General features: G+C 44.7%; 1 protein-coding gene across 2 annotated transcripts; it reads right to left on the bottom strand.

Annotated features, from left to right (window-relative positions):
- Positions 1-340: 340 nt before the first annotated feature.
- POPDC2 (popeye domain containing 2) lies at positions 341-18676 on the bottom strand. Of its 2 annotated transcripts, none has more exons than XM_040251116.1 (4): positions 17708-18676; positions 12716-12824; positions 6451-7001; positions 341-890 (listed from the first exon to the last, which is right to left on the bottom strand). In XM_040251116.1, exons 1-3 carry the CDS (start codon positions 18196-18198, stop codon positions 6495-6497), a joined length of 1107 nt encoding a protein of 368 aa, XP_040107050.1. In that variant the 5' UTR covers positions 18199-18676; the 3' UTR covers positions 341-890; positions 6451-6494. The 2 variants fall into 2 exon arrangements, with proteins under 2 accessions (XP_040107050.1, XP_040107059.1); XM_040251125.1 differs by having other exon boundaries at positions 6593-7001; positions 17708-18672.
- Positions 18677-20157: the final 1481 nt, after the last annotated feature.

Raw genomic sequence — 20157 nt, 5'->3', positions numbered from 1 at the left:
AACAAATTATTGTGACGATTTTAACTCACTGCTTTAGGGACGAATGTTGCACAGCAATAGGTAACCAGAATAGGCGTGTAAGTATTTAGGGGAAAAAATAAAACAGAATATGTTAAATTTGTAAGTCTACTTTAAAATGTTTAAGGAAATTTAACTAAAGAGATTTGTAAAACTACTTCTAAAAACTACTGTTTAATATTAGGGTCATAAATAAAGGGAAAGACTTATAAGTTGAATGTAAAAAATTAAGGGAAACTAGATTCTAAAATTTCTACTTACCTAAATTGAACCTTAACTGAGAAAAATATTTTAAATAAAACAAGACAAAAACACTGAAAACTTCTTGGATAGCTAACTTCATTGATGCTTTCAGAAAGTTAAGGAAACAACATAAGGAAAGGAAATGAGTGATTTATTGAGTGCTTACTAGGTGTCACAGCATGTCCTAGGTGATTTATTGAAATCAACTCACGGAATCCTTACAACCCTATGAAGTGGGTTTTATGATCACCCCTTTACAGATGATGCTCAGAGAGGCTATGTGACTTGCCTGAAATTCTGCAGTTAGTAAAGGATAGAATCTGTGCTTTGGCACTTTTGGATGCCTTCTCTTGGAAGGAAGGCTGATGAAGGCAAAATTCTAAAAGTCGCTCGGGGGCCTTGGTGTGGTTGCAGTGCTGGCATCCTCTGTGTCTGCTCCAACCTTGCCTGTGAGCCTTCCAGTGCGTGAAAAGAGGGGTGTGCACACAAGTGACCATCCTGTGAGGATTAACGTGGCCAGAGTAAAGGATGGTCCGTTGACCCTTACAGTTCAGGAGTCTGGGTTGGAGCCAAGGGCGCCTGTCCCCTGGACACAACTTCAGAGTAGCTCCGGAGAGGAGTTCTGGAAGCTGTGGAAAAACAGAGGAAGGATTTCAGCACTGTGGCTTGGGATAGCTCACATAACTTCAGAGGGTTCTGTTCAGGTCTCTTTTTCCTCTACAAGTTTCCAATATTTTAACCGTATGCAATGTCTAACACAATAGGAGCAGCTGAATCATCGAATCATTTTCTTCTATAATATTAGGGTGAGTCAGTTTTGAAGTTATATAGTTCAATTCCCTCGTTTTATAGGAGAAGAGACCAAGAGATCAACTTTGGTTGCTTCCTATGAAGAATCTATAGAACTATACTTCCTATCTAACACTATGGAATGAGTTTAAAAATCTGCATAGAAAACCAGTGAGTTTTATAAAACCCTTGTGTTTTATTTTTACAAAGCAAGGAGTAGGTAAATGAGACCTGTAAAATAGAAATAGAAGAAAAACAAATACAGGCTGTGGGGAGGGAACTGCTGCCTCTAACTTTACTTGAACATGGATCCTTGCCAGGTTAAGCAGAGCTACCATCCAGAGACCCAGACCCGGAGACCCCAGCCAGCTCCTGCCAGGCCACCTTCAAGGGCAAGTCTTCTGCCCCAGGAGGCTTTCCAGTGGTTCTGGGAGAAACGTGCTATTTAACAACACTGACAGCTAACAAAGCACCATAGGGACTTCTGAGGGAAGGGACCTGAATATAGTGTGATGGTGATCTGTCTCCCCTGCACAAATAAAACAGTTGAAGGTCTGACCATCCCTTAGCTATTCAGGGGCCAAGGAGCTCATGTGTGTTTTCTTTGGACCTCCAACTTTTTGCTGTTCCTTTTGTTGTCAGGGGATCCTGTCGGTTATTACCTTCCTTAGGAAACCAGACTGGAGGAAATAAGGGTAAATCATGTGTCTCAGAAGGAGTAGGGGGAGGGACTGGGGAGGGAAGTGAGAGTGAGAGAGAAGGGGAGGAACTTGCAAATAACTATACATAGAATAGAATTTTAAAATACATTATACATTAAACTAGGAATTTACAGCTTAACAAACTGCCTTTGTGTATTTTATCTCAATTACTCCTCAAGCAACCTGATAACATCAACAGAAGCTACCTATTTACTTACTTCTGAATAATACTGGATAGTGAAAGTTGCTCAGTCATGTCTGACTCTTTGTGACCCCATGGACTGTATAGTCCATGGAATTCCCCAGAGCAGAATACTGGAGTGGGTAGCCTTTCCCTTCTCCAGGAGATCTTCCCAACTCAGGGATCGAACCCAGGTCTCTCGCATTGCAGGCAGATTCTTTACCAGCTGAGCCACTTTCTCCAGAGGATCTTCCTGACCGAGGAATCGAACTGGGGTCTCCTGCACTGCAGTCAGATTCTTTACCAACTGAGCTATCAGGGAATCCCATTTACTTACTAGTAGGTATTAATTATCTATGAGACTATTAGCCCTGTTCCTCAGCTAAGGAACTGCCCTTGAAGGTAATTATGTGGCAGGACAAGATTCACAACTTAGAATCATTGAATCATAGCATCACAGAGTTAGAAGGCACCTTAATAGCAATAACATAAGGCATCCTTCTCTTGGAGCGTGAATCACCTTAAAAAAACCCTCTGAGAAGATTTCTTCTGATCACTAGTTGAATTCTTCTAGTAACGAGTTACTTACTACTCCTTGAGGCAATCCATTCTCATAGCTTTCAGTCCTTAATTCATCTTTGTCCTCAAGAACGTCACCAGATTAAGGTGAAGATATCTTTTCAAAATTTGAAGATATTACTCTTGTCCATCTCTTGCAGATTAAGCATCTTCCAGTCTTTCAGTTGTTACTCATGATTACTCATAATATGATTACCTGGCACAGTGCCTGAAATACATAGTGAATACTCAGTGAATGTCTGTCGAATTGGTTCTCTGGCCTTTGGTAATATGTCCTGGTCCTAGCCTCTTTCCTTGACCACAATTAGTCTCCATGTTGTAATGTGTTTCTCATTTCTTTGTTTATTTAAATAATAAAAAGGAAGCAATAATAGTCTTTACTTTCAAACTACAGAGTCTTCAGAAGAATTTGAAAACATAAGCTAAACTGGCCAAATTTTAGACAGCTTTCAGTTAATTTGTGATAGTAGACTCAGTAGCTTGACTTAACTGACCACTTCAGAGATGTATTCATTGAGCATCTCCTGTAAGACATCAAATGAAACACTGTGGAGTGTGTTCATAGAATTAACAGGAAAGATTCTAGAGAAGGCAGGGTTAACGTGAGGTCTAACTGTGAGACCCTGCATGAATACATTATCGTACAGTATTGCTTTGCATGTTAAAAAAGTATCAACCAGTTTTGGCTCAGTTCTGGGTACCACCAGGCTGAAAACTGTGCTCTTCAAAACAAACAAACAAACAAACAAAGGATGCTCCAGTAGAAACACTGACTATTTTCAGTTGGTTTTAAACTGTCTTGGTGTGAGGCACAGCACTGCTGTCAGTGTGATGAAGCTGTGTCATTCCCAACAATGCAGAATCCAGTCAGCTTCATGGCTCTTATGTTAAGTTCTGGACCAGCATGAATAGCAATGAGCTTACAGTTTTGGTTGCGGAAGAGTCAGGGACTGGATGGTGAATTGTGCCCTGCTTTGGAAAGGAAAGAAGTAAATTGCTACCAGTCTTGAGGCACTATGCTTATTCATTACAATAATAACCATAAAAGGAGTTTGATGACAAATAAGTCAAACCAAACGTCCCAAAATACAATTTGGGAAAAATGTCTCTGGGCTAAATTATCCCATCCCATTATCACAAACTAAAGCTGTCTGAAATTTGGTCAATTCGATCACATTTTCAAATTGTTCTGAAAACTCTGTGGAAGTTCAGTTCAGTTACTCAGTTGTGTCCGACTCTTTGCGACCCCATGAACCGCAGCACACCAGGCCTCCCTGTCCATCAGCAACTTCTGGAGTCCACCAAAACTCGTGTCCATTGAGTCAGTGATGCCATCCAACCATCTCATCCTCTGTCGTCCCCTTCTCCTCCTGCCTTCAATCATTCCCAGCATCAGGGTCTTTTCCAATGAGTCAGCTCTTCTCATCAAGTGGCCAAGTATTGGAGTTTCAGCTTCAACATCAGACCTTCCAATAAACACCCAGGACTGATCTCCTTCAGAATGGACTGTTTGGATCTCCTTTCATTCCAAGGGACTCTCAAGAGTCTTCTCCAACACCACAGTTCAAAAGCATCAATTCTTTGGTGCTCAGTTAACACAGTTTTTTCCTTTCTCTCTATTACTTAAACCAAAGACAATTCTAATATATTCTCTCTTTACACTCCAAATACTAGTAAGTATAAAGAAACTGAGTTATATTAGCAGTTTTCTCACTGTGAACCTCAGAAAAGGCTGAATTTGGGAAGAAGCCTTTTTTTCAATAGTATTAAGGGTAGAGGACCTGAGAGACAGAGGTGGGACCACCTTGCATGTGAACATCTCACCGACCATGCCTCTCACATGGTAGGTGAGATTCTTCACAGGTACAGAATGGAGAGAACTGATAGTTAAGAAGAACCCTGCTACCCAGCAGAGAGGAGGACAGCTCCAAGTCACAAGAGAAATCATAGTGAAACACAGCAGCGAGTTCTTGCTGGAAGACACACTGATGTCCAGGGGCTTGTGTCCATTATAAGGTTGCCTGCCTTGCTTCTTTTTCCTCCTCTGTACAGTTCATCCTTTTCCTTCTCACATAAACCCAGGAGGGCCTTGGGGGGGCCAGCTGGGTCAACACATTCATGTGAAGAAAGTAAGACTCAGTGAGACTGTGTGCTTTGCAAACAGTAGTAGAGCCAGACATAGCAATCAGGACTTTGGGCTCCCAGTGCAGGTCTCTTGTCTAAAACACTGCCTGCCTGTTAACGTTTGGGAAAACTCATGCATGAAATGTGCAGCCATCAAAGAAGAGAATTTTCACATCCTCACTTGAATGGTTTTCTTCATAGGCAGAGGGAGAGGTACTGATCTTGGAAGAGTCAGGATTAAAAATTAAGTTGGGCATATAGGGCAGTTTAGGAAGAAGAGATGGAGCAAGACAGGAAGTGGAGAAACAGGAAGAAGGCAACAGAGAGATACATACATAAATAGTCAAATGGGGTCAACGTGGAGGAAAAGTATAGAGAGGGGAAGTTAACAGAGAAGAAGCAGAAATGGGCCTTTTTCTTCTTAAAAGCGGCACACTGAGGAAGCCAAGGACTGAGCAGAAATTGGAAGGAGGGGAGAAAGAGGAGAACAAATAGGGCCAGGAAAAGAGAAGCAGGCAGAACATGAGAACACAGGGAGCTGTATGAGTTCAGAGTGTGTGCAGGTGGGTAGGTATGACAAAGAGTGGGGCCCACGGGACAGAATTCACACACACTGGTGGGTAGGCTAGTAGGGAGGCGACTGTCAGCACAGCGGGGGACGGACAACGGGAGAGGACCACACAAGTGGAGGTCAAGAGAGTGATCTGCTAGACGCTGCTTCTAAGGACTGATTCCATAGGTTCTTAGTTCCATATCCATAAGACCAAAGAGCTAATCTTTTAGCACTCACCTCTCTCACCTCTTTCTTCATTTATATGATTTGCTTTTCAAAATGTACAAACATTCACTCACTAAACCTCAAAGTACCCTAGATGCCTTCCTACCTGAAATAGTTCCTTGGGAAAACAGTGTTTCCTAAAGAATGATTAATCTCTTTAAGCACCCCTCCCCGACCTTGGAAATGTCTTCCAAACTGAGAACAGTGGTATTTTCCTCAGGAAAAGCCAGGCCTGCACCATGGTTGGGTGGAGTCCTAGAGGAAAATGTCACAGCATTGTGAGAGCAGTCAGAGGAAACATGAGAACAATTTCCCAGAACTGCTCAGCACAGCCTTTTATGTACACTCTCCTGAGCTGTACACACCCTCTCTTACGTCAGATTCACACCCACTCTACCTCCCACAGTTAGGATTTTCTAGGAAAGTCATTCTATCATGGTAACATTCACTCAGCAGTGACCAGTCCTGGGCCTGAGCAACACATTCTCCACTGGGTCAGAGGATAGCAAGGTGGGCACATTTTCTTCCCAGTGTCATTAGCCTCCAATCACAAGCCTCTTTGAAATAGGGGCGATTTTAACAGAAGTGCCTGTCCAATCCAGGCTGAATAATGACTGCTTTCTGGAGCTGACTATATGCCAAGAAGAGTCATTAGGAATTTGAGCCATGCCAGCTTTTTAAAGTATTCTTTAAAATGCACGCCATAACAAAATACCCTTTAGCCTTAAATGTGACCTTGGTTATTAGCACAACCTTGGGAAAAAAAAAATTAGCAACCTATCTGCTTGGTCAAATGTCAGCCAGCCAGACCACTTTTGAAAGCAATCACAATTAATAAGGGATGAGTTTTTAAAAAAAAAAAAAACCCTCATGCCTTTCATGCAACAGGAGTGAGTTGCTATCGGCAGGGTTGGGTTAATGCCACTTTCTGGGAGTCTTCTGAGAGGACAGGCTCCATGAAATGATTTTTTGCCCTTATAAACCAAGTTAAGGCCAGCTATTGGCAAGACTGCAGCAACTGCCTTCTGAGTACTTACACAGGATCCCGGGCCGGGTGGCTGTGCCCATGTTAGTTCTCCCCTCACCTCATGTACTCCCCATCACTCTTATAATCCATGAATGATTCTGATCCCGACACCTCCTCAAAATCCTCCAGAACCAGACTGGTGGAGTCCTCACCCAGGACGCCGCTGTCGGGCCTGGACATTCTGACCCAGGGAGGAGGTGCAGGAGAGCTGGTGATGCGTGGGGGTGGGGAGCTAGGGGGTGTTTGCTGGACAGACGTGTGCAGGGCCTGAGGAGGGGATGCCGCTGGCTCACGGACTTCCTCGTCATCCTTCTCAGACTCTGGTCCTGCATCTGGGGCAGCAGGACCCAGGACGTGGTAGAGGCTGGGGAGACGGATGTCAAAGCGTAGCCCGAACTTAGCAAAGAGCTTGTCATTGAGAGCGTAGAGCTTCTCTGAGATGTCATAGCCCAGCAGGACCGAGAAGAGGCGAGAGATGTATCGCTCTTTGGTCAGAAGGAGGTGGAGATTTTTCCGGGGCCAGGAAATGTAGCTACATTCAGTCTCAGCTGTCAGAGTGACCTGAGAGGGGTCAGGGACAGAAAGTGAAGGTTGAAACTTAAAAATGTATCCAAGCTTAGTACAGAGATATATACAGTTTACTTGGCAAATCGCTGCATTTTGTACTTCTCCTGAAGAAGCTGTGGAAGTACCTCTCCAGGGCCCTGCCTTGAAGAGGTCCAATGAATGACTTTTATTGTGTGCACTGATATGGTGGGAGGGATGGAGTAGGGGGGTGTGTCTTGTGAAGAGCCCTGAGATCACCTTCTGGAACCTCACAGTCCACCTCCAGTCTCTTCAGCTCTCATACACTATGTTCCATGGCTGATCCCACTAATGGCTGCAGAAGGTTCTGAGCCTGTTGTGATCACAGGAGAGAAAAGGGGCCTCCTGATGCTCAGAAGAAAGGTCAGGATGCTGATGACAGTTTTTAAAGATAAAAGATAATATATTGGAGTTGGGACACAAAGAATTGGGAATAATTTCAGTGAGAAGAGAGCCTCTGATCAGGCATGCCAGGCTACATCAAGTGGACAGACCCATGAGCTGCACTTGACTTGGGCCCTACAAGTAACCAAATGAATCTGATGACTAAATTAGAAAAGGGGCATAGAGGAAAAGAAACTCTTTTTTGGTGGTGGGGGGGGTGGGGGAGGTGAGGTGCCTTGCAGTTTATAGGATCTTAGTTTCCTAACCAGAGATAGAACCCGTGCCCCCTGCCTCAAGAGCACAGAGTCTTAACCCCCGGACCACCCAGAAAGTCCCAAGAGGCACTCTTAAGAACACAAAGTGGAAGGATACCCCACTCTCCATTTATATAGACATCTAGTAATTTCTGTGTACTTGGCTATGTGCCCATGATGCACAGCTAAATCACACTTGCAGGGTCAGTAATGTGTGCAAAGCACAGAGCAGGTGCTTGAAAAATCTTATTAAAATAATGATGAGTGGTAAAGATAGGTTTCTAATGCAAACATTCTTACTATAGTAAAGGAAAAGTGCGTAAAATCACACAATTCTTTATACCCTGTCCTGAGTACTTTAAAAGTGAGCAGCTTGGCAGAGCTTAAGATGAAGATTCACAAATGGAGACAGTGGAAATGAGAAGGAGGACAGCAGCTAACATTTACTGAGAGTAACCGTGTGCCAGTCATTGTGGGTGCTTTATGTGGGTTGTCTCATTAAAGGTGGGGTTCTTTATCAGATCATATATATAATCCTTTCATTTCATTGCCTCCAGAACAGCCCCTCTGCTCCCCTCCTCCCCTTCCCATCTGCAGAACCCCTCTTCGTTCCCTTCCTTCATTTCCTCCTCTCCCTCCCCCACCCCTCAGTCATCAGCACTCAAGTCAGGGCCTCAATTGCCTCATCAAGACCAGAAACGAGTTTCAAGTTCCAGCTTTACCAGCTGTGCGACATCAGATAAATTGCTTAATCTCTCCAGACTTGTTGCCTCATGAGAATACTGGTCCTCACAATCCATCTGTTACTAATCTGACTCAACAAGTAGCTGTCACATGTACCATAACCTGTACTTTCAGTGCACTTACTAACAATTCCCAAGCAAGAAATCAGGGTGATGCACATGAAGTGGGTACATGAGAGCTAATAAGGATGAAAGAAGTGTGCTCAGTGCTGAACAGAAAAGACTGTGGGCGTTCTTGCAAATACACTGTTACTTCTTCCATCTTAAATCAAAATTTTAAAATCAAAATCTTTTTTTCTTCACTCTAGTTCCTTGGTTAGCTATCACTCCATTGATGTGCTCTCCTTTTCAGCAAAACTCCATGAAAAAGCTGTCTATACTTGGCTGCTACCAATTCCTCTCCTTGTATTCTCTCTGTTCAGCCAGCAAGGCTTTGCCCCAGTGGTCTACAAGCTGTTCCTGGCAAGGTCACCTATGACTTCTACATAGCTGAGTCTGATGATGAGTTTTCACGGCATGCAGTCCTCCTCTTTGATATTCTTCACTTGGCTCCCAGGATGCCACACTCTCCTGGTATAACCTCCTGATTAGTTCCTTTCAGCTTCTTTTGCTGCTTTTTACCCCCTTCAACTTCTAAACACTAGAATACCCCAGGGTTAATGGATTCTTGAATCCCGTTTCTGTCTTACTCACTGGTGATCTTGTCCAGTGTAACAGCTTTAAATATCATCTGTAGGCTAATGACTCCCAAACTTAGTCTCAAGCTCAGACCTTGTTCCTTAATTCCAGACTCAAGTATGCAACTGCCTACGCAGTGTCTGTATTTAAATGCCCATAGATGACGCAAATCTAATACCTCCCAAATTGGACTTCCCTCTCTTCTCCCAAAGCCAATACTATCTGCAGCCTTCCTTATCACATTTGATAGCAGCTTCATTCTTCCAGTTTTTCAGGTCAGAAGTCTTAGAAGTTTTCTTGATCCTCTTTCTCTCATACACTACATCCAATGTGTTAGGAAATCCTTTGGGCTGTATTTAGAAAACATACACTCTGGCCCTAGATGACATGTCTCCTTACCACCTCTCTGCCTTCCTCTCCTGCTCTTCATCCCCCTCCTTCTCCCTGCTCCAGACTCATTGACCTTCTTTCTGGACCTCAAACATGCTAGTCTCTCTCACACCCAGCTTTTGCACTGGCTCTTCCCTCTGTCTAATATGCTATTCCCCCAGCTATTCTCAGAGCTCACACTGCTAATCACCTCAGGTCTTTGCTCAAATATCACCAGTTCAACAAAGACTTCCATGAAATCCCCAATTACAATTGCAACTATAGTTAATCCTTGAGCAACACAGGTTTGAACTGTGTGGATCCATTTAAATGGGGATTTTTTTTTCAATAGTAAATACCTGAAGTGCTACACAATTGGCTGATTGGTTAAGTCTGAGGATGTGGAACCCCAGATCTGGGGGAACTGTATATTTGGAGGTTGGACTATAAATTATGGGTTTCCCTAGTAGCTCAGCTGGTAAAGAATCCGCCTGGAATGCAGGAGACCCTGGTTCGCTTCCTGGAGAAGGGAAGGGCTACCCACTCCAGTATTCTGGCCTGGAGAATGCCATGGACTGTATAGTCCATGTGGTCTCAAAGAGTCAGACACTACTGAGCAACTTTCACTTAAATTATACATGGATTTTCTACTGTGTGAAAGTACCCCTACCTCCTGTGTTGTTCAGGGGTCAATTGTATCTCTCCCTTAAACTATTCTATTTTTTTTACTATAATTTATTATTTTTAACATATTACATAATTTACTTATTCATAATTTCTATGGCTAATTTTTTTGTCTCACCTACTAGAATGTGAGTTGCATGAAGGTAGGGACCTTCATCTATTCTGTTGACCGATACACTCTGAGCACCTTTAATACTGCCCAGGTGGGAATTCCCTGGCAAGCCAGAGGTTAAGACTCCATACTTCACTGCAGGGGGCATGGGCTCATGAACCATGGGTTCAATTCCTGGTCAGGGAGCTAAGATCCCACATTCCGTGTGATGTGGCCAAAAAGAAAACCAAACAAAAACAAACCATGTAGTGCCCTGGTTACTGTAACAGCTCAATAAATATTACTGACATGAGTGAATGAATCAGGTAAAAACTACTAATATTGTATGTTGCAAAATAACTTGATGTTGTTTTCTCATGCCCAGTATAAAATCCTTCCTAAATTTCTTCAGAAACCAATGGATTGACTGGTTTGATCAGGTTTTTCTTTAACCTTCACCTTGGAAGCTAGTTGAATGGATTAAATGAGATGATGTACATAAAGAGACCTTGAGTCCAGTAAAACATGATGCTAATTAGAGAAATAATGCTGATTTCCACGTGATCACCCCCACGTCATGTTCTCGGTGACTGATGAGAGGGCCACAGTGTTTACCAGGCAATAAATTCTTCATCGAATTCTTGAGAGGTGTGATGGAATGTTGATCTCTTGTGACAAACTCAATAAGAATTATGATTCAGTCACTGTGGATTCCCTATTAGTCGACAAAGACTATGCAAACGCAAAGGCAAGGACAAGATGAACTACAACCTGAGACAACACTTGACATTTGCAAAGAGGAAATGGGACTTCACAGAGCCAAGAGCAAGTGTGTGGATCTCAAGGCTCCCAGTGGAGGTGCATACTAAAAATACAAATGGAAGAAATGTGACGGTCCCTACATCCCTCTCAGATGCTGAGAGGCCATCTGGGGTCATAGCCCTTCCTTTCAAGCATAACTAAGGGGAGGACACCCGGCTTATCCACCACCTGTTTCTCGGTTTCAGTGTCAGAAACAGAGCCTGGTCTGGCTGGCTCAGGACCTGACTCAGCCCTCCTGAAGGTTCTTGTGGCTCTGAGGGAGTTCTCAAAGGTGACTGCTGAGCTGCTTGGAGGGGATGTGAGTGTGTGGTGGGGGAGGCACATGTTCAGAGGGGGGCCTGTGGCTGATGGTCCAGGCAGGGGGATTAGGATCGCCCCTCAGGGCCTGTCCTCACAGAGCCAAGAGTCAGGGTGGGGCGGAAGCAGGCCCAGCCAGGTGGCACTGCCTGGCATGTGTCTATTTTGGGGCTGGCATAAGTGCTTGCCTGAGGAACTTCCTGATAGAACTGATAGGAGACAGAGGGAACCCAGTACTGGCCAACTATCTGGACAGGGGAGTCCCTATAATGGTGTATATGTGTAGCCTCCGCTTTCCTGGAACCCCCCGTTTTAAAAAAGAATAGAATAGTGGTGTCAGGCAACTTGGTTTTGCCACTTTCTAGATGAAGCACTTGGGCAAATTACTTGAGGTTTCTGAGCCTTAGTTGCCTCATCTGTTAAACAGGTTAATAACAATATTCAATCCAGAGGACTGTTGTAAGAATCGATAAGGCAATGGAATAGGTAGTGCCTGTCACGTGCTAGCCATACAGTAAGTGAGAACTACAAAGAAGGTAACTGAAATCTGAAGGATCGACAGAGAAGAGAGGAGGGCTCGAGCAGCCAGGCCCTGACCTTAGCCAGTGTATGTGATGCCCTCTGGAGCACTCTGAGACACCAGTGGCCTATTGGCGAGGCAGTTCAGTGAAACTTTACTGAACGCCTACTACTGTGTACAAAGTGTTGCCCTTTGGAGCCTGGAGATGGAGAGGAAAAGCCCAGATTTCTACGTCAAGGAATTTACTATGCAAAAGACAGAAAGAAAACCAAATCGTACATGTGCGCAGTCGGCATAGTAAAAGGAATAGAGGAGGCACGCAGGCAATGTGTGGGGGTGGAAGCTGGTGAGGTCAGTCTGGGCAGGCTTCAAAGGAAGTGAGATGCCATAGCCTCCTCTTGATGAGGGAAGTGCATTTCGGATAGAGGCAACAATAGGGGCCAAGGCACGGCCGTGTAAAACAGTGTGGCATGTTTGGGGAAGTAATTCAGCATGGCTGGTGTGAGCAGGAAGTGTAAGGAAAGGGCTGGAGATGCGGCTCCAGGATGTCACTAAAGATCTTAAGTTACTCTCTAAGGAGTGAGGGCTTTTATCCTGTGGTCACTGGGGTCTTCTGGAAGAGTTTTAGGCATAGGAGTGACATGGCCCCCCTTTCGGGGATCAGTGCCTCCCTACCCTACCCCTCCTCTGCCAGGCACTTTTTCCACTGGAGGAAAGTGCTCCCACCTCTAGCATCATATTGGCAGTAGTTCAAAGGTCTGAAAAAAGAGAGGAAAGATGGAAGCACGGATGTTGCTGGGTTGCAGTGGGATGGGCTGTGGCAGTGCTGCCATGGGGCTCCCTATTACCTGAAACACCCCCTCCTCAGAGGGATGCAGCGATTCCCACTCGGGAGAGTCCATGAACTGGTAAGGAAAGATGTAGTGCAGAAACTGCCCGTCCTGGCTCACACGAACCCTGGCAAAGGGAGAGAAGAGACTGTGTGGGAAAAGAGAAGTGGTTACCCAAAGCTTCTCCAGAGTTTAAGTTACATGTTAAAAGAGTGGAAAATGACTAGGATCCAGAATGGGCTTTTTCCTCTTTTACCTAGAAAACTCAAGAGTCTCAGTTTCAACCTCTCTTCTAGTCAGTTATACTGGGAAAGAAAGTGTTTATTGAACAAAGGGGGCAGATCAACAAGCTCTGTAAGGTACATCCTGTCCAGTTGGAAGGAGCTATTGTTCCACTTTTTCTGGAGCTTAACTGTCTAAAAAAAAAAATATGTATGGAGAACCTTCGTGTTCCTGGAAGTCTGGGAACCTGGAGATGATCTGGTCCTTTTTTTTTTTTTTTTTTTTTTACTCTTCAGCTGCACTGCATGGCAACTGCTGGACCCCCAGGGAAGACCCAATAATCTGATCCTTACCTTTCAGGATTTCACAATTTAGTGGAAGTCACAGGCACATAAATAACTAGCTGTAAGTCAACATGTGCTATTGTGAGACAGGAGACTAGAGGAGGGAGAGAGCTTAGTTCTCTCCAAGTGGCAGACTTCTCAAAGACGACATTTCAGCTGATTTCTGAAGGATGTATAGGATATTAAGAAGCAGATCAGAATGCAGATGAGGATCTGAGAAGTCCAGTATGGAATTCTGTTTTCCAATATCAGCTTTTCCCCTTCCTCTATAGTACTGGAACTTCTTTAGCAGGGCTCATGACTGCCCAGCTAGACAATGTTTCTCTACTTCTTGCAGCTGAGTAGAGCCATGTGATCAAGTTCTGGCCAAGGGGATATTAGCACTCCATATCTTGCTCCCAGTGAATGCCTAGATTACATGTATGTGTGCAAATTATCAAAGACCACTATCAATTAACAAACTTTATGTGTTATCTGACAACTTAAAGATGGAAAACAGAAAGGGATGTGGGTCTCAAACCAAGCCAAGAATGTGGTGTCAGCCTACACTCTCTGATAGCAGAAACACTCTTTCTTCTACAAGACCTATCAAAATGTGCAGCTAGCCACCAGGACTTCCCTGAGTAATGAAAGGATGCAAGAGAAAATGAAGTGCTGTGTGCTCCTACCTCATGGGCTTCACATATTCTGTTCCCTCCAGCTGCCTCTCTTCCCAATCCGCACCTTCTCTTCAGGCCTCAGCTTACACATTCCTCCCTCCAGGAAGTGTCATCTGGCCCCCCAGAAAATTTAGGTCCACCGCTTATATGCTCTCATTGCACTTTGCCTTGCTCCTTGGAATTAGTGACTAGAGTCACGAATTAGTGACTCTCTTGATAGACTGTAAATTCCAGGAGTACAGGGAAAATATTTTTCATTTTTTAACAAGAGATCCCTAGTCTCTAGCTCTCTTAATAAATATTTTTGGAAATGGGGAGGGAGGAAGGAAGGGAGAAAGGAAAGGAAGAAGGATGGAAAGATCAAACAGATGAACTCACTGTGTCACCATAAAGGGGACCAAAACCTCAAGGAAAAGCTTCTCGAACAAAGGAAGAAAGACAACCAGAGAGGATGAAGCTGCTGCCATACACATCAGATCCTTCCATCCTTCATCCTCTTCCCATGCAAGGAATCTGGCCACCCAAGCAAGCCACTGAGGAGGGACAAGACTTTACAGTGTGAGTAACATCTAATGAGGGGCTTTCCAGGTGGCAAAGAATCCACCTGCCAGTGCAGGAGATGTGGGTTCAATCCCTGGGTGTTTTGTTTTGTTTTCCTTAGATTTTGCAGTTTCAATCCCTGGATTGGGAAGATCTCCTGGAGAAGAAAATGGCAACCCACTCCAGTATTCTTGCCTGGGAAATCCCACGGACAGAGGAACCGACAATCCATGGAGGCTCCAGAGAAGGCTACAGTCCATGGGGTTGCAAAAGAGTTGGACATGACTTAGCAACTAAAACAACAACATCTAATGAGCCTGCATGGCTCCCTGAAGCCATTCACATTGTACACTATATCCTTTATCATTTGAGTCTCTTCTTCCTCCTTGATCTCCTGATAACAGGTAATTTCCTCCTCCATGAACAGCTCGGAGAGCTGGCTGCCTCTTCAGGAGGCTGTGCGTGTGGGAGTTCATGCTTGGGATTGTATATGAGAGAAACTCTCCAACAGTAAGCACAGCTTAACAGGGTGATGGACTTTGAAGAAGTCACTTTGCCTTTCTGAGTCTTGAAAGGGACTGATTGCATTATGAAAATAAAACAAAAAGGACGTCTGAGGTTTTAGCAAAGGGCTCCAGAGGAGGTATGCATGTGAGCTGGGGAGGTCTCCATCAGAAGCCCCCACTTCTCAGCATGGAGTTCTATTCTGCTGCTTCAAGGTGTTTGGTCCCTCACCAGCCAAAGATAACGATGATTCTCCTTTAAAGTCGGAGGCTGGTTATAGACTAGAAGTCCTTTCCTCAGCTTCAACTTTACAAAGTTGAGACAGGATGATGTTGAAAGATATCACAACAAAATTCTTACTTCAAATCTTGAAAAGCAAGAAAAATATTGAAATTTATAACTTTTAACTTGAGTTTTTGATGCTAGGTATACTAGGAAATGGCAACCCACTCCAGTACTCTTGCCTGGAAAATTCCATGGATGGAGGAGCCTGGTAGGCTACAGTCCATGGGGTCGCAAAGAGTTGGACATGATTGAGCAACTTCACCTTCTTTCTTTCTATAGTTCCTTTTGGAGAAGGAAATGGCAACCCACTCCAGTGTTCTTGCCTGGAGAATCCCATGGATGGAGGGGCCTGGTGGACTACAGTCTATAGGGTTGCAAAGAATCGGACACAACTAAGCAACTAACACACACACACGCACATACTAGGAAAAGGGCTTCGCGGGTTGCTCAGCTGGTAAAGAATTTGCCTGTCGTGCAGCAGACCTAGGTTTGATCCCTGGTTGGGAATATTCCCTGAAGGAGGGCATGCAACCCACTCCAGTATTCTTGCCTGGAGAATTCCTGTGAATAGAGAAGCCTGGCAGGCTACAGTCCAGGGGATCACCAAGAGTTGGACACAACTGAGTGACTAAGCACAGTGTATACTAGAAAAAAGCACACTGAGGGGCCAAGCCCCTCTCCCCTCTTCACAGGAACATGGTCTACAAGTTCATGATAAATCTAGCATATAAAAGATACCTGAACCATATAATAATTATTATGTGCTTCCATAAATGAGCACCATATAGTGCAGTGGGTGTTTTCCTACCTGTCTTAATCCCCTCCTTAGAACAGAGATACCAGGAGATGCAAACAATTTCATGGGTCTCATGAATGAGCATGTTTCCTAAACTGTCCTTATTTTAAGCATGGAATTGTAGGTGGCAAACACTTTGGCAATAGTCATAATATATTTGTATCTACATGTGTATTTGTTTATACACATTCATTTATTTATACTTCAACCATAAATGAAATGAAACATCACAAAACCTCATAGCTCATTCAACCCAGGACCTCAGTGTCCAAACAAAATTAAAACATGTATACATTATACTTTGATTCTATACATTAGTCCATAATGCATGGTATCAACATTACTAGTAGTAGTAATAGTTGTGGTAGTACCATCATCATCAATGTCAAAGTCTTTTTCCCCGCTGGCAATCTTATCTGGTTTCTTTTTTTCTTTTTCTTTGAATCACTGCATTCTTCTGGTCTCAAAAAAGCAGGAAAGAGGAAATTAAGGACAAAGTTTTTAAATACTCTTGTTGTTTTCCACAGAGCCAGTCCAAGTATACGCCAGGTGAAGATGCTTATTGTCAGATGATTAGCTCCCACATACAAGCCCCACTAGGGCAATATTTCAAAGAATTCACAATTTCCTACCAAATGTGCAGCACAAAGCTACATAGTATTTGTTCAGAAGAGATCAGTCAATGACCAACATTCACATGCAGGCTAATCCTGACAAAGCCCATTTTGCTAAGGTCTGACTGTCAGCCTCCTTAAAATGTGTCAGCCAGGTGCCTCCACCATACCCTCAAAGAGATACACATGGGCATCGCTACTCTCCCCTCACTCTCTGGCCCTCAGATTTATAGCACTTCACTCCTGGTCTGTAGGGATCTCAATAGAACAATCTGGAATGGAAATGTGGACAAAGGTAGCCTCATTGTTGTAATTGTCACTAAGGTGTGTCTGACTCTTTTACAACTGCATGAGCTGTAGCCTGCCAGGCTCCTCTGTCCATGGAATTCCCCAGGCAAGAGTACTGAAGTGGGCAACCATTTTCTTCTCCAGGGAATCTTCCCGACCCAGGGATCGAATCTACATCTACTTCACTGGCATGCAGGTTCTTTAACATTGAGCCATCAGGGAAGCCCATTCCTGCTCCATACCTGGGCATATATGGCTTTACCATAGAATCTGCATAGATATCCCCTGGTATCTCTGATGTCCTGGCGGGAGCAGGGGTTACAAAAAATCTCCCATTTTGGCACTGTTCCTTACACATAGTTGGCACTTAGCAAAGGTTGAATGCATATGGAAGAAACTAATTAATCTCATTGAAATGTTCAGTTTTTCAAAGCTTACAGAGCTATTGCTGCAGTTTAGGCATGACATGATGGCACGTTGTGGTCATTTCAGAGCCAGGGTCAAGAAACATTTACCCCACACCTCGCAGCAGCAAGTATATTCACAATTCTTCCTGCCAACCATGAGCTAGTTTAGTTTCCTCATGAAAAAATATTAAGAAAGGGGAAGCAAGTATATGCTTAGAAAAATCTATTTTGGTTTGTTTGACTCGCCACATCCTTCCTCAATGGAAGAGATACGAAATGGAAAGGGAGGCACTGGGAAACGAGAAGCGTGGGCGTGGGGAAGAAATGCTGGGCAGTGACAGAGTGGCTTACCGGCCAGAAAGCAGCAGGGACAGGCGGTCAATGGGCGTCTCGCCCTCCACAGCATAGGTCTGCTCCGTGGCCAGAGTCAAGACCTGCTCCTCGCAGCAGCGCACAATCTCCTTGTATGCTGGCAGGGGCACCTGCAGGGGCAGGCACAGCGTCTTGTAGAGCAGCTCCAGCTCCTCAGGGAGGGTGCCCTCACGCAGGCGGTACACCAGGTGTGCCAGCTGGAGCACACAGGCCATGGCCAGCAGGACGCTCCAGAGAACAATGTCCAGGCCGCAGGCACCGAACCAGCCCCATAGCACACAGCACAGGTAGCCTGTGCCCAGGAAGCCGAAAAGGTAGAAGCACCCATACACCCCGCTGCCGCCCATGAAGCCCAGGAGCAGGAAGCAGTTGGCCAGGTGGAAGACAGCCCCTTCCAAGTCCTGCCTCCAGGCGATGCACAGTGGCCCGTGCCCGAGGAGCTGGCCCTCCACGCTGCCGTTGCTGCTCATCTTCGGGTCTCAGAGCCTGTTGGGCTCTAAGACTGTGCCCACATGGGAAATTCAGGAAATGGGTCAACCTGTCCTCCCAACTGTCGTCTCACCTCTGGCTTCTCCCCGCCAGCTCCACCTTTCTTGGGAGGAATGCTTCCAGCAGCTTTGGGAATGAATAGCAAAACATCATATACTTCATGGAGAACTGAAAACTTTTCTCTTTCCCTCAGCAAGGCTCTGGCCCTCCTGGCAAAGCTCTGGTAAGTGTCCTCAGCTCCAGGTTTCTTAGAAGAGTCTTCACATTTGACTCTTGGCAGGAAACCTAAATCGTCCTGAGAAAAAGATAGGGCTATGGGGCTGAGAGCTTCAGCAGTGAGGGATAATAAAGCAGCCACATCCTGCTCTCTGTTGTTCCCAAGCAGAATGAAGAGCGCCCAGCACGGGAGGCACATTTGTGTTCCATTTGGAATGCGTCTCTCTTGGCACCGGAAGAAAGGGTGACCCCAGACGGATACCATGTTTGGAATTGGAATCCAAGAGGTACTGGCAGTGAGAAAAAACAGGCCAGGCATACAGGCAGGCTGGCAGAGCACTTAACATACCTCCCCAGAGGACAAGATAAGGCCTGGGCAAGAGAGGCAAGTCAGGGGAAGGGGGAAAAGGGGTGGACAAAAGGAAAGCAAGCACAGAATTTACTGTCACACCTCAGGTAGGACACTGTCCAGAGCCCCCTTTGGGGAGGGCTTGGGGCTCTCCTGAGGTAGGAGGGCACATCAAGGTTGGAAAGTAGGGGACTATTATCAGAAAAAAATCCTAACAGTGAGAAATGGAAAACCCCTCGAAGGCCTTTATGAAGTCATATTGGAAATATCAGTAGGCATTTATTTGACATTCATTAAACAAAAATAGCTATACGAAGCAACTTTTGAATTCTGACTTTCTTCTGCATATATCTGGATCTAGTAATAGTTTATACAGTGGTGATACATTGCTCAGACCATCATCCCACCCACTCCAATACTGACAAATGATAATAACCATCACCTATTAAACACCTACAAAGTGCCAGATCTAGGTTAGTTATTCTATACGCACATGATTTAGTCATCACACAATTGCATTCCAAATATCGTCGTTCTCCTAGATCTGAAAGAAACTGAGGTTTAGAGAGGTAGGTAACAAATTCCCACACATAGTGACAGAGACAGGATTTGATCTCATCTATCAGACTTACAGCTGTGTCCCAAGTGGTTTGCCCAGGAAGTGGAAATTCAAGACTAGATCCATGACTCCTAACTCCACTCCCCCTAGGAAGTCTGAGGATGTCCAGGAACTTCTGGATGACCCTGTGGTCTGCTTCGGGTCACCAAGTTAAAATCTGGGAATATGCAAACACTAAATTAAGAAATGTCCCTCTGGCCTCCAAATGACTCCTTGCTTCTGTTTCCTTCCTACCATTACTCCTATAGCCCCTGAGGTCTGGGGCCAGGGATGGGGGAAGTGGAGGGGCACCTGGTAACCTTCTAGAATTATTCAAGCATTCCCTCCATAGAGGCCTTTATTATACTGCCGGTAACCTAACTAAAATTAGTGAGAAGTCAGGCATTGTCAGATATGCTGAGGAGGAGAAATTTTCAGCTCAATGCATATTGAGTGCCTGCTATGAACCAAGCATTGAAGAGAATCAAAGTTTCCCAAGAGCTCTCACTCTTATCAAGAGCTGTCTCAGAAAACAATGGCGATTCAGTGTGGGAAGTACAGTAACTGAGTTGAGTTTAGGAGAGGTGGCAGCCTAAGAGGAAGATGGCATCAAGAAAGGAAGACACAAGGGCTAACAAGGAATTTGGGGGCCAGGATTGAATTAGCCAGATGGACGGAGAAGAGGATTTCCACTGGTAAGAACAGCAGACTCACAGGAAGAGAGGAGTGAAAACGCACAGCATGCCAAAAGCTGGTTCTTTTTCTTATTTAATTACA

This window comes from Oryx dammah, unplaced genomic scaffold, assembly GCF_014754425.2.
Source record: "Oryx dammah isolate SB20612 unplaced genomic scaffold, SCBI_Odam_1.1 HiC_scaffold_2, whole genome shotgun sequence".
NCBI lineage: Eukaryota > Metazoa > Chordata > Mammalia > Artiodactyla > Bovidae > Oryx > Oryx dammah.
Note: the sequence above shows the minus strand (reverse complement) of the source record. Positions and strands in the feature narration are given on the sequence as shown.